Raw genomic sequence first — 12,184 nt, forward strand, 5'->3', positions numbered from 1 at the left:
GCGGTGAATGAAGGCAGGGTCGGTGCAGCAAATGACGCGAAGCTAGTGTTATCGGAGATGCAACGAACCGTGCAAAACGTGCGAAGGTTTTCATCAATATAATATACATACAGTACATTGGCATGATTCTTTGCCGGATTCGACGAGACGTCAGAAGACTGTCGAGTGGAGAACGAACCTAATTGCCGCCGCATGAATGTTACGTGAGCCCGGCCGGGTTCCTGGATGATAGTCGCCTGCCCTGAGTGCGATCTCCGCAACAACCTACCACCAGCGACTACACAGAAAATAGAAAGAGAGAGAGAGAGAGAGAGAGAGAAGCCAACACCTCGCTCGAGTCTGAGTCTGGCCGCTGAAGCATGTCGCAAGCTGTCGCAATCGTCGGCGTGGCCTGCGAGATTCCGAGCGGGAGCCAGGACGGCAATCTCGACTTTGGTGCCTTTGGAGACTTCCTGGAGCGCGGCGGCTGCTCCATCGACAAGATCCCCGATGCGCGCTTCCCGCTCGACGGGAACAAGGTTGGGCGCGGTCCGGGCCAGGCGTGGACGGACCGCGGCTCGATCCTCGCAGGCTTTGACACGTTTGACCACCGCGCCTTTGGCATCTCGACGGCCGAGGCGCGGCGCATGACGCCGCAGACGCGCAAGCTCATCGAAGTCACCTACCGCGCACTCCAGGACAGCAGCGTCGAGACGACGACGATGGGCGTCTTTGTCGGCGGGTCCCAGGTGCGCCAGAAGCCGCTCCACGAGCCCGAGTTCTCGGCCGATGCCCACCACCAGACGGGCCAGTGCGACTGCATGCTCGCCAACCGGCTGAGCTTTGTCTTTGACGCACGCGGGCCCAGCTTCAACACCGACACGGCCTGCTCGGCCAGTGCGACGGCCATGCACCTCGCCTGCGAAGCGCTGGCCCGCGGCGAGTGCGAGTCGGCCGTCGTTGCGTCTGCCAACCACCTGGCCACGGTCGAGGACCACATTGGGTTCAGCCAGCTCACCGTGCTCTCGCCCGATGGGCGCTGCAGCGCCCTGTCCGAAGACGCAAACGGCTATGTCCGCGGCGAGGCCGTCGTCAGCATCGTGCTCAAGCCGCTTGATGCTGCACGCAGGGACGGCGACCGCATCTACGGCACGATCCTGGGCACCGCACTCAACTCCAATGGCGCGACTGCGGCCGGCCTCACCTCGCCCTCGGAGGCCTCGCTGCGCGCATGCGTGGCCAAGGCGTGGCGATCAGCGGGGCTGGAGCCGTGCCAGGCCAGCTACGTCGAGATGCATGCCACGGGCACCACAGTCGGCGACCGCATCGAGGGCGCCTCGCTCGACGTCTTTGGCGGCGCCTCGCAGTCGCGCGCCACGCCCCTCGTCGTGGGCTCCGTCAAGTCCAACGTGGGCCACACCGAGTTCTGCGCCTTTCTCGTCTCGCTCGTCAAGGCGCTTCACATTCTCCGCCGCGGCAAGACGTTTCCACAGATCTGTGCACAGAGGCCGAGCAAGTCGATAGCGTGAGTAAAGCATCTCTCATTCCCATTCAGAATTTCGCCGTCGCTGATCCAAAGAGCAGCTGGGACCGTGTGCAGGCAAAGATTGCGTCTGGCGAGCCGCTGGGTGCGTCTCCCTTGATCGGCATCACTGCCTCGGGCTTTGGCGGCTCCAACGCGCATGTCGTCGTGGGTGGGCCAGAGGGGGCGGCGATGGAGCGAAGGACACATGGCATTGCGGGTCGCACTCGCCAAATGGCAGCGAGAAGAGACCCAGACGACAGAGAGCTGCAGCTGCATCTGTTCGTCGTCAGCAGCCTCACCGAGGCGGCGACCTCGCAGCTCTGCCACCAGCTCGAGTCCTTCCAGCCGAGACACGGCTTCCGCGCAATGGCGTCGACCCTCGCCAGGCGTGCGAGACAGAACCCCTGGGCGACGTACGCAGTGGGCCACAGCATCGCCAGGGCCGCGAAGAGGGTCGGGCGACCGATGCCCCGCGCTGATGCACCGCTCGCCTTTCTCTTTCCTGGCCAGGGCCCACAGCACCTTCACATGGGCCGAGCGCTGTACAGGCGGTTCAGCGCCTTTCGCGAGTCGGTGCTCCGCAGCGACAGAGTCTATCGGGACGCCGTGGGCAGGAGTCTGATCGAGGACGACGGTCTGTTTGGCGCGCAAAGGGGAGCGCTGTGGGAGAATGACAGTCGGTGGTCCACACTGCACATCCTCCCCGCCCTGACAGTCGTCCAGGTCGGCCTCGTCGATCTGCTGCGCTCCCTGGGGCTGCGTCCACAGGCCATGCTGGCGCACAGTGCCGGTGAGACAGCCATGGCCTACGCCTGTGGCGCTTTTGGCGCTGGCGACGACGCGGCCTGGGCCACGGCAGCCGAGGTCGCCGTCCGGCTCAGCGTCATCCGTGCCGGCCTCATGGCCCAGACGGAAGCTGAGGGCGCGGGCATGATGGCCGTCGCCTGCTCCCCGCGACGGGCCTCCAAGCTCATGCATGCGCTGTCCCTGTCGCTGGACATTGCCGCCATCAACGGGCCAGAGGCTGTCACGCTCGCGGGCAAGCGCCACACCCTCGACTCGTTCCGTGCGCAGGCAGTCGCGCAAGACGTGCAGTGCACCATGCTGAGGACCAACGTGGCGGCCCACAGCAGCTTCATGGAGCCGCTGCGGGTGCGCCTCGTCGCGCAGATCAAAGACCTCTTTACAGCGTACGGCCTCGACGAGGACGAGATCCGGCCGCAAGCCGGCATCGACGTCTTCTCGTCCACCGTGGGGGAAGGCGCCTTTCACGGGCCCTTTGACTGCGACTTTTGGTGGCGAAACACACGCAACGTGGTCCAGTTTGACGACTGCTGTCGCGCGCTCAACCGCTGCACGCCTGGCGCCGCCGTGCTCGAGCTGTCGCCCCACCCTGTTCTGGGCGCACTGCTGGAGCAGCAGGCAAGCACGTCCGCCTGCCTGCCTGCGCTTCGTCGGGCGAAGAGCACAAACGACGAAGAGGCGTGCCTCGAGACCGACATGGTCGCCTTTCTCTCCATGGTTGGCGAACTGCTCTGCCGCGGGCAGCGTGTCGACCTGGGTAGCCTCTTTGGTCACGAACTGCCGATGGAGGACGGCCTGCCGATTCACACGTTTGAGAAGACGCAGCTGCCGGTGCAGGTCTCCAAGGATGCACTGGCCCATTTGCGACGACGACGACGGCGTCTCTGCGCCGACTCGCCCGGCCTCGCTGTCTCGGCCGACCTCTTCCCTGACCTGGCCGAGCACACCGTCAACAGCGTGTCCTGCATGCCTGCGGCTGGCTTCATGGCCGCTGCGCTGGAGACGATTCCCGGGTGCTGCGAGCTGCGCGACATGCGCATCCACGTAGCAATGCCCATCCCGGCCCCAGGCGAGGCGCCCTCGAGGCTGACGCTCGACAGGCCGCCTGGCAGCAACAGCCACTTTTCCCTCGTCTCACAGAGCGTGTCGGGGATGGACAACTTTGTCGAGGTGGGTGTCCATACATCTGCTGCTTTTCCTACCTGGCACCCCGCTTACAGTCTCCCCCACACAGACGCGCCATGTCGACGGCCGCTACTCGGTGCAAGGCGCGTCGCGCGGTGAGGCCGAGGACATCAAGGCCATGTACAGTCGCTGCCCAAAGGCAGTACCAGAGCACGAGTGGCTCCAGATTCTCGACAGCCTCGTCCCCCAGCTCGGCTCCAACTTCAGGCGCATCGACGGCGTGCATGTGGGCGACGACGAGGCGATTGCCAAGGTGCGGCTGCCCGAGGACCGGTGAGTGATGCGATGCAAGCGGTCTCCTCGTCGTTATTACAACCCTTGCAAGGTTGCTGATGGCACATGGCAGAGGCTACCTCGTCGACCCGGCGCTCATCGACGCCATCCTGCACTTCTCCATTGCGCCGTGCTGGTACCCGATGACGGCACCTCCCAACGAGATCTACCTTCCCAAGCGCTTGGTCCGCGCCAGGTTCGATGTCGGCGCACGGCTGACCCCTGGCGACACGGCCTACGCCCACGTTCGCATCCGCTCCTGGAGCCCAGAGAGCGTCGTGGCCGACTGCAAGCTCCTCGACGAGTCGGGCCACGTCGTCATTGCGCTGGACCGGCTGCTGTACGAGCGCAACAGCTTTGCGCACCCGAGTCCGCCGGACGTCAGGCTGGCTTTGCACTGGCAGCCCGTGGGCCTCACTGCCGACCGGCCTCTGTGGGAGCAGGGAGATCGCATCCTGGAGCCTGTTGCTGGACACGCAGACGTGTTTCGTGCACTGGACACCAACTGCCTCTTCTACATCGACCGTGCCGCCAAGGAGCTGCAGCAGCGGCATGCGAGCGTGCCGCGGCATCGTCAGCGCTACCAGGAGCACCTGCTGGCCAAGAGCAGGCGCGCACGGGCGGTGGTGGACAAGGTCGCCATCCCCGCCTCGCACGCTGCACTGGGCGACGTCGTGGAGCGCGTCGGCCCGCACCTCGCCGCTGCCGCAGTCGACGAGCTCGTGGGCGTGCAGGAGCTGTTCAAGGACGACATCATGACGCCTGCGTACGAGCTGCTGGGACGCATGGACCGCTCCTTTGACGACGCCGTCCAGTCCCTCTTTCGCGCAGCCCGCGCGGCACTCGCCTCGGGCAAGCGCACGATCCGCGTCGTCGAGGCGGGTGCCGGCACTGGCCAGTTCTCGCGCGTATACGGCGAGGCCTGGCTGCAGCGGCCAGACGCGCTAAGAAGCGTCGAGGCCGAGTTCGTCGTCACCGACATCTCGCCCACCCTGTCGAAGCAGGCGCTGGCCGAGATGCCGGCGTCGCTGGCTGCCAAGGCTGCTGTGCTGGACCTGTCCAACCCCTGCCCTGCCGAACTGGGCAGCTTCGACGTCGTCCTCATGTGGGGCGTGCTCCACGTCGTCGCCGACTTGACAAGGGCGATTGAGAATGTGCGCTCGCTCCTCGTCCCCGGCGGCTATCTCATCGTCATCGATCTCGACAACGAGCAGATGGCGCTGCAGAACCCAGGCGCAATCACGATGGACACGGTCATGGGCGTCTTCAAGGACTGGTACGCCTACGACGACGGCCGCTCCCACTGCACCATGCAGGACCACGAGTGGCGGGCGAGACTGCAGGCCGGCGGCAACTTCCACGATGTCTCGTTTGCCAAGACGCGCTCGAGCTACATGTCGCACATTGTCATCACTGCCCAGGCTGGGCCGGTACAGCCCGCGGCCATCCAACAGGCTTGGCAGCCCACGCAGGGCGACGAGGCGCGCTTCCACTTCAGGCAGGGCGACGAGGCGCAGCTGGCGCAGTGGATCGCAGAGCACCACGACGAGCAGCAGCAGCAGCCCCACCTCGTCGTCGTTGCTGCCGCGGACGACTGCCCTGCCGTGTGGGGACTAACGCGCTCGGGCCGCGTCGAGCACCCGCACCTGCACATCACCGCCGTCATGGTCGAGGCAGGTGTGGAGGACGTGCCATCTGCCATCGACGACGCCCTCCGTCTCGCTCCCCTCGAGCCAGAGCTGCTCGTGGCGAGTGGCGGCAGCGTCCAAGTCCGTCGCTTGGTCTCCATCGACGGCCCCCAGCCCTGGTTGCTGGGCAGCTCCGCCGTCGATGTCGTCAGTGTGGGCGACAAGGGCGAGCACCAGGCGACGTTCAGCTGCGCTCGCCACCAAGCCAGCCAGGGCAACGCCCTGGTTCACGTCGTGCAATCGGTGCGCCTCGGCGCTTGGACGCTGGCTACAGGCCACCACGGGGGCAAGCACGTCTTTGGCATCGCTTGGTGCACCGACGGTGCCCCGTCTGCCATCACGGTGCCCGAAACGGAGCTTGTCGAGGTGCCCCTCGGTGTCGATGTGCACAGCATCGCATCCGCGACCCTGCGCTGCATCGTTGCAGCGTGGTCAGGCAGTCGAGCAAAGGTGGCTGCTGTCGGGAAAGGCTTGCCGTCGGACTTTCAGCCATCGGATCCGGATCTCCAAGTGCTCAGCGTCATCAAGAGCGCCGATGCCTTTGGCGAGGTCATGGACTTTGAGCCGGATCTCGTGCTCTTCTTCGAGGACACGGGGCGTCTCGGTCTGCAGGATTGTCGCCAGCTCTGTGGCCGCGTCGTCGATTTCATCACCAAAGAAGAGAACCCGTTCCGGAGCATCTCGCTCCGAGACGCTGTGCAGCAGTCTTCGCTGCAGAGGTGTCCGGCCACGCCTCCGATGAGCCAGGCGCCAGACAGTCCCTCGGACAAGGTCTATCGGCACGGGTGGCAGGAGCGCACGCCGCTCTTTGATGGCGATGCCAGCTACCTGATCGTGGGTGGATGCTGCAGCATGGGCCTCCGCCTGGCCCACTTCATGTACACGCGGGGCGCACGGCACATCGTCTGCACGTCTCGCGGCGGCGGCCACGCCTTTCTCCAGAGGGCGTCCACGTCGAAGAGGGACAAATTCTACTTTGGCTGGCTCGAGCAGCGCAGCGATCTTTGCTTCGAGACATCTGCCATGGATGCAGCCGATGATGCCGCTACCCGTCAGCTCTGCGCCGACAATGACTTCCAAGGCGCCTTCTTCCTCCCGCTCGCCCTTCTCGACAAACGCCTCAAGGATCTCACCACGGCCGACTTTGAGCACGTCTACCGGCCCAAGGTGCGTGGGCTCGAGGTCCTCATGCGCCACCTCGCCAAGGAGGCCTGGCTCATTGCCACTTCGAGCCTCTCGTCGCTGCCCGGCAGCCAGGGCTCTGCAAACTACAGCGCGGCCAACACGTGGATGGAGGACATGGTCGCCAAACGGCCTCGCAGCGTGGCCATGCTCGTGCCCAGCATCACCGACGCTGGCACATTTGCGCGCGCCACGGCCGAGGAAAAGAGCTTTTCGCGCTCGAGGGTCTGGGTCGACGCGGCCTGCTCCATGGACGAGGTGCTGCTGGCCATGGCCGACACGCTCATGCTGCTCCAGGATGGCGCGCCCAGTACCCTCTTTGTCGGGCGGCTCGATCTCTCGCTGCTCCTCCGCTTCAAGGGCGCCACGCGGCACCTCTGCACCCACCTCATGAACCAGCGCATCCTCAACCCGCACCTGCATGGCCGTCAGGAGAACGGCGTCTCGATGCGGTCGCTCGTCGCCATGCACCTGGACATGGAGCCGGGCGAGGTGCGCGACGACGTCGCTCTCAAAGTCTACGGCCTCGACTCGCTCTCTGCTTCGCGGCTGTCGGCCGCCATTCGCAAGCACTTTGCCGTCGACGTGAGCCAGCTCCAGCTCCTCAGCGATGCCAACCTCGGCCGTCTCGAGGCACTCGCTGCCACTGCCGGAAATCACCTTCCGTTGCAGAATCGCGAAAGCCGCGAGCTGGATGCCGACGAGTGCGTCGTCAGCCTCAACAATGTCACCGACGGCCACGCTCTCTTCATCCTCCACGGCGGCGGCATTGGCATTCGGCACTTTCGCCACTGGGCCCTCGGGCTGCCCTTTCCTGTCTTTGGCGTGCGCGAGACCCGACTCTCTGCCACGTTTTGCAGCGCAGACGAGATTCTCCAATACTATGCCGACCAGATCCGTAGGGTGCAGCCGCAGGGACCCTATCGCCTAGCTGCCTTTTGCCTGGGCGCGCTCTGGGCGCCACGGCTCGTGGAGCTGCTCAAGGAGCAGGAGCAGACTGTCGAGTCGCTCATCATCATCGACAACAGCCCCGCCTTGCTCCTTGTCCCGCCATTCACGCGCGCGCTCGAGCGCAGCTTCCTCCGGTCCGACAATCCGTTCGACTACATCTTCGACGATGTCCTGCGACAGGTCGAGGAAGACGCCGAGCCGGCCTTTGAGCCTGCGCTGCTCGCTCAGCTCCGCAGTGAAGAGGCCGTGCCCTGGGTGGCGTCCTTCTACCACGCAATGGATCGGCAGCTGCGATTTGCCCTGCGCCTCCTCTACTCCCACGGCATCACAGACCGGTCTCCGTTTTCAGCCGACGTGCTCGCTCAATGGCTACGACGCGCGCTCACGCTTCCTTCTGGCCAGTCAATTCCGATTCTGTCCATCTCGATGACAAACGGCCTCCTCACCACGCGCGGCTATCGCGATCTCGACATGGAACTCAAAAGCGACATGGCCATGTCGCTCGTCTCTGACAATGTCACGGCTCTGTGCCTCGACGGGTCCCACTACGGCGCCTTTGGAAATTCCGAGGCCGAAACGTCCGATGCTTCCAAGCCGCTCATAGATGCCTGCATTGGTCATTTTGCCCCTCTTCATTCTTAATTCCCATCTTCATTGTATAGTAGTAGTTTACTTCACTAGTCTGATTCAGAGCAGATAATACGGACGACGGAAGACGGGTGCTCAAATGGCATGCTTTCGAGACTGGAGATAGACGTGTCACCAGTCGCAAGCGAGGTGGCAGGATGTACGTTGATGCTTGGCAAAGAAACAAGATGCATTCGCTGCGTCTGACAAGCTGCTTTCAGAAGGAAGAGAAGGCTAAGAAAGAACGGAGGAGGAGGGTTACTGCGGCTTGCATCGGCTCAAAGGTAGGACTTGTCTGCCCAGCTCTCGTACGACGAGCCAAGGACTGTGGTGATGTCGACTGCAGAGCTGAGCTTCCTGGAGAAGGAAGCCCTCTGGCCCGAGGCACCGGCTCCCGTGTTGCTGTATTCGGCCAGGTAGGCATTGGCCGTGCGCTCGTCGCCCTTGTTCCACATACTCCAGCCGGCCGAATTGATGATGGAGCTGAGCGTCGACTTTTGGACAACGGCCCGGGCGTAGAGACCCCATGGCCGGCCAAGGTAGGTGCTGCCACTGCTGACCGACTTGCCCGAAGCGGCCTGGATGCGGCTGCTGTCAATGACATACCACGAGTTCTCGCTCGACGAGTTCCGTCCACTCGCGATGACATATCCGCCGCCGGCCGAGACGCCGATGTCGCAGTCATGAATCCAAACCTGACCGTGCTGGCCAAAGACGAAATCGACGGCGCCTTCAATGTAGGACTTGGCATAGACCTGCGCGCCCGTCTGGGCCAGCAGCGTGTCCTGGTAGCCCTTGAGTGAGACGCCGTAGTACCCCTGCTGGCCGGCCTGGGCGCTCAGTGCAATCGCTTGGGTGCCCTGGCCCTTCGAGTTGACCACATTGACGTTGTACAAGGAGAACTTCGAAGTCATGACGCGAAGCGTGCCCGTCTGGTCGTTGTTCAGGCCATCGGACTGACCAGCAGCATGGGTGATGGTGACCGTGTTGGACTTGTACGAGCCCGAGTCGCTTGTCGATCCATAGATGGCAAGTGGTCCCGAGAGGGAGGGGACGAGGACCTGTTCTGAGTACGTGCCGGCCTCGATGAAGATCGTCTGCTTGCTGCTGCTCGACTTGGACAGGGCGTTGACGGCGGCTTGGACCGACTTGTATTGGCCCGAGGAAGGTGACTTGCTCACCACCAGGGCGCCCGATGGCGGTGACGACAAGGCATGAGCGAGCGACACCCAGGCAGTGACGAGGAGAAGTGCAGACTGTAGGAAGTGCATACTGACAAGGGAGAAGACAAAAGAACCCCTTAGTCTAACGAGGAGCTTGAGGAGGAGGGGGACTGAGCGGAAGCTATTTGCAGCGTCTTCTTCGAAAAAGGACCGAGCGTCTCGTATTTAAGTGCTTCACACACTCCTGGGTATCTTGAACAGACTTCTCATTCCCCCTCGCATCGTTTGACTCTCTTCCCTCTCGCATCGTTGGACTCTTCGTGTCCCCCACCTTGATGCATTGCCTGTATGGTGTTAATGGCCTCTACCTGCGACCAACGACTTCCTCCAGACGTATACACCCCACGCCAATAAGGGGCCAGTAGGGGCTCGCGCAAGTCTTAGCGCACATGTGACACGACCATGCCTCGTTGCACTTTCCCCACTTTGACGTGACCTTGTTCGCCTCGAGATCAGGCAACGTCTGCGCCTATCCCCGAACGGTTAGCGTAGTTAGCTTGGGAAAAAGGCGTGCACGCTGCCTAGATTTAGGGCGCGTATGAGCTACTTTTTTCCGCTTCATTGGTCAGACCGGTTTGGTTTCCCTATTCTGTCATGTCAGGGCTGACGGGGCCGGGGCGCACCCACCTTGAAGACCAAGCGCACCCAGCCCGGAGTGGCTTCGACACTTTGACGATGGAAGCAATGAGCATTCGAGGCCAGAACAAACTTGCCGGAAAACAAGGAAAACAGAAGTAGGCTAGGGAGACGTTGCTTCCATCCCCCCCACGTCGATCAACACCGCACCATAGCATGTTGTCCCACTTGGACCCCTTCTTCTTGCCAGACGATAGCGCCCCTGTGAAGAGTCTAGAGCAATGCAGCGACTCCTAAAGACGCAGCTGCTGAAGAAGTCGATAGATGGCGCTTCCGAAGGAAGGCGTAAAGCTTCGTTTTCAAACGCCTGGGGATTCGACGTCTCGGCGAAACTTCCTTAGGGAACTCTAACCGACAGCGGTTCGAAGCCTCGAGACCGCCGGGCCCGCGGAACACGGGTCCGGGTTCGCAGAACAAGTTGAATAATCAGGAACGAAACAACCCGTGATAGCCTGGACTCACTGCGACGTAGCGGGAAAATTAGCTTCCTTTTGACGTTGAGACGCTAGCTAAATGTCCGCCTAAGTGCTTTCTATGCATTCGAGTACAGCATCGAGCTTGAGGTGGATGGATGGGAGTGGGGGGGAGCATAGTTCTTCTCGAATGGGCCTGAGTGATGCCCCCACCTCGACAACCACACACCATGGCGAAAAGGGTTAAAAGGATGCCTCGACGACGATCTTGGGCCAACTCCAGCCACAGCAAGCACCATGCAGCTCACCACTTACATCCAGCTGGCAATCGCTCTCGCCGCTTCGAGCTACGGTCTCTCGATCGAGCCTCGGGCTAGTTGCACCTTCACCTCGACCTCGGCGCTTGCCTCGGGCAAGGGTTCCTGCTCTTCGATCACCTTGCAGGGTATTGCTGTGCCTGCCGGCCAGACGCTCGACCTGACCGGCCTCAAGTCGGGAACCTCGGTCACCTTTGCCGGTACGACGACGTTCGGCTACAAGGAATGGGAAGGACCCCTCATCTCTGCTGATGGCTCCATCACCATCACTGGCGCCAGCGGCCACCTCATCGACTGCGACGGAGCCCGCTGGTGGGACTCCAAGGGTATGTGTTGACAGCTTTATCTCGTGCTTGTAGAATAAGCGCTCACCCAATTGAACAATCAGGCAGCAACGGTGGCAAGACGAAACCCAAGACTTTCTTCGCCCACAACATGTCCAACGCAAAGATCACCAACCTCAATGTGAAGAACACTCCCGTTCAGGGTGAGTCCCTTTTGCTCTTCCAGGCTCCACAGTCCCCTCGCAGACATTGACCCCGAGAGCCTGGCAGGTTTCTCCATCAATGGCGCAAAGTCGCTCACCCTCGACCACATTACCATCAACAACAAAGATGGCGACTCGAATGGTGGGCACAACACCGACGCCTTTGACGTTGGTTCCAGCACCACCGTCACCATTTCCAACTCCAACGTGCAGAACCAGGACGACTGCTTGGCCGTCAACTCGGGCTCTGACATTCACTTCACTGGCAACACCTGCTCGGGTGGCCACGGCATCTCGATTGGTTCCGTTGGCGGGCGTTCTGACAACAAGGTCGACGGTGTCTACGTGAGCGGCTCGAGCGTGTCGAACTCGGAAAACGGCGTCAGGATCAAGACTGTCTCTGGCGCGACGGGCTCGGTCAACAACGTGCACTACACCAATGTCAAGCTGTCCAACATTTCCAAGTATGGCATCGTCATTGAACAGGACTACGAAAACGGCGGGCCAACGGGCACACCGACGACCGGCGTCCCCATTACCAATCTCGAAGTGTCGGGCGTGACGGGCTCAGTCTCGTCGAGCGCCACGGAAGTCTACATCCTCTGTGGAAAGGGAAGCTGCTCCGGCTGGAAGTGGAGCGGCAACAGCATTTCGGGCGGGAAGAAGTCGACAAAGTGTGCAAATGTCCCTTCGCCTGCTTCGTGCTGAGCGGCGATGCGCACGCGATCCTCTATTCTGCTCTTTTTTCTCTTCGTTCGTACGAATTCGCACTGTTCAGCTCTCTTCTCTTTGTCCCATTTCGATTCTTTTTGGTTGAAGATGGACAAAATACGAGTACTATTCCGACATTCCTCAGTCTCGGTCTTTGGCACCCTTATCGGCACCTTCACAGCA

At 62.1% G+C, this 12,184-nt stretch overlaps 3 protein-coding genes across 3 annotated transcripts; 2 read left to right on the top strand and 1 right to left on the bottom strand.

Annotated features, from left to right (window-relative positions):
• Positions 1 to 128: 128 nt before the first annotated feature.
• Positions 129 to 8,330, top strand: FA10DRAFT_297659 (hypothetical protein). Its single transcript, XM_025524530.1, has 4 exons — positions 129 to 1,504; positions 1,564 to 3,478; positions 3,543 to 3,766; positions 3,840 to 8,330. The coding sequence occupies exons 1-4, from the start codon at positions 360 to 362 to the stop codon at positions 8,227 to 8,229; spliced, it is 7,674 nt and encodes a 2,557-aa protein (XP_025374434.1). The 5' UTR covers positions 129 to 359; the 3' UTR covers positions 8,230 to 8,330.
• A 65-nt stretch (positions 8,331 to 8,395) lies between these two features.
• On the bottom strand, positions 8,396 to 9,545 carry FA10DRAFT_269826 (carbohydrate esterase family 8 protein). Its single transcript, XM_025522893.1, has one exon. It carries the CDS (start codon positions 9,483 to 9,485, stop codon positions 8,493 to 8,495), a length of 993 nt encoding a protein of 330 aa, XP_025374435.1. The 5' UTR covers positions 9,486 to 9,545; the 3' UTR covers positions 8,396 to 8,492.
• A 1,229-nt stretch (positions 9,546 to 10,774) lies between these two features.
• Positions 10,775 to 12,062, top strand: FA10DRAFT_276557 (glycoside hydrolase family 28 protein). Its single transcript, XM_025523325.1, has 3 exons — positions 10,775 to 11,129; positions 11,192 to 11,290; positions 11,358 to 12,062. Exons 1-3 carry the CDS (start codon positions 10,784 to 10,786, stop codon positions 11,996 to 11,998), a joined length of 1,086 nt encoding a protein of 361 aa, XP_025374436.1. The 5' UTR covers positions 10,775 to 10,783; the 3' UTR covers positions 11,999 to 12,062.
• The last annotated feature ends 122 nt before the right edge of the window (positions 12,063 to 12,184 follow it).

Source organism: Acaromyces ingoldii (assembly GCF_003144295.1).
Source record: "Acaromyces ingoldii strain MCA 4198 unplaced genomic scaffold FA10scaffold_8, whole genome shotgun sequence".
Classification (NCBI taxonomy): domain Eukaryota; kingdom Fungi; phylum Basidiomycota; class Exobasidiomycetes; order Exobasidiales; family Cryptobasidiaceae; genus Acaromyces; species Acaromyces ingoldii.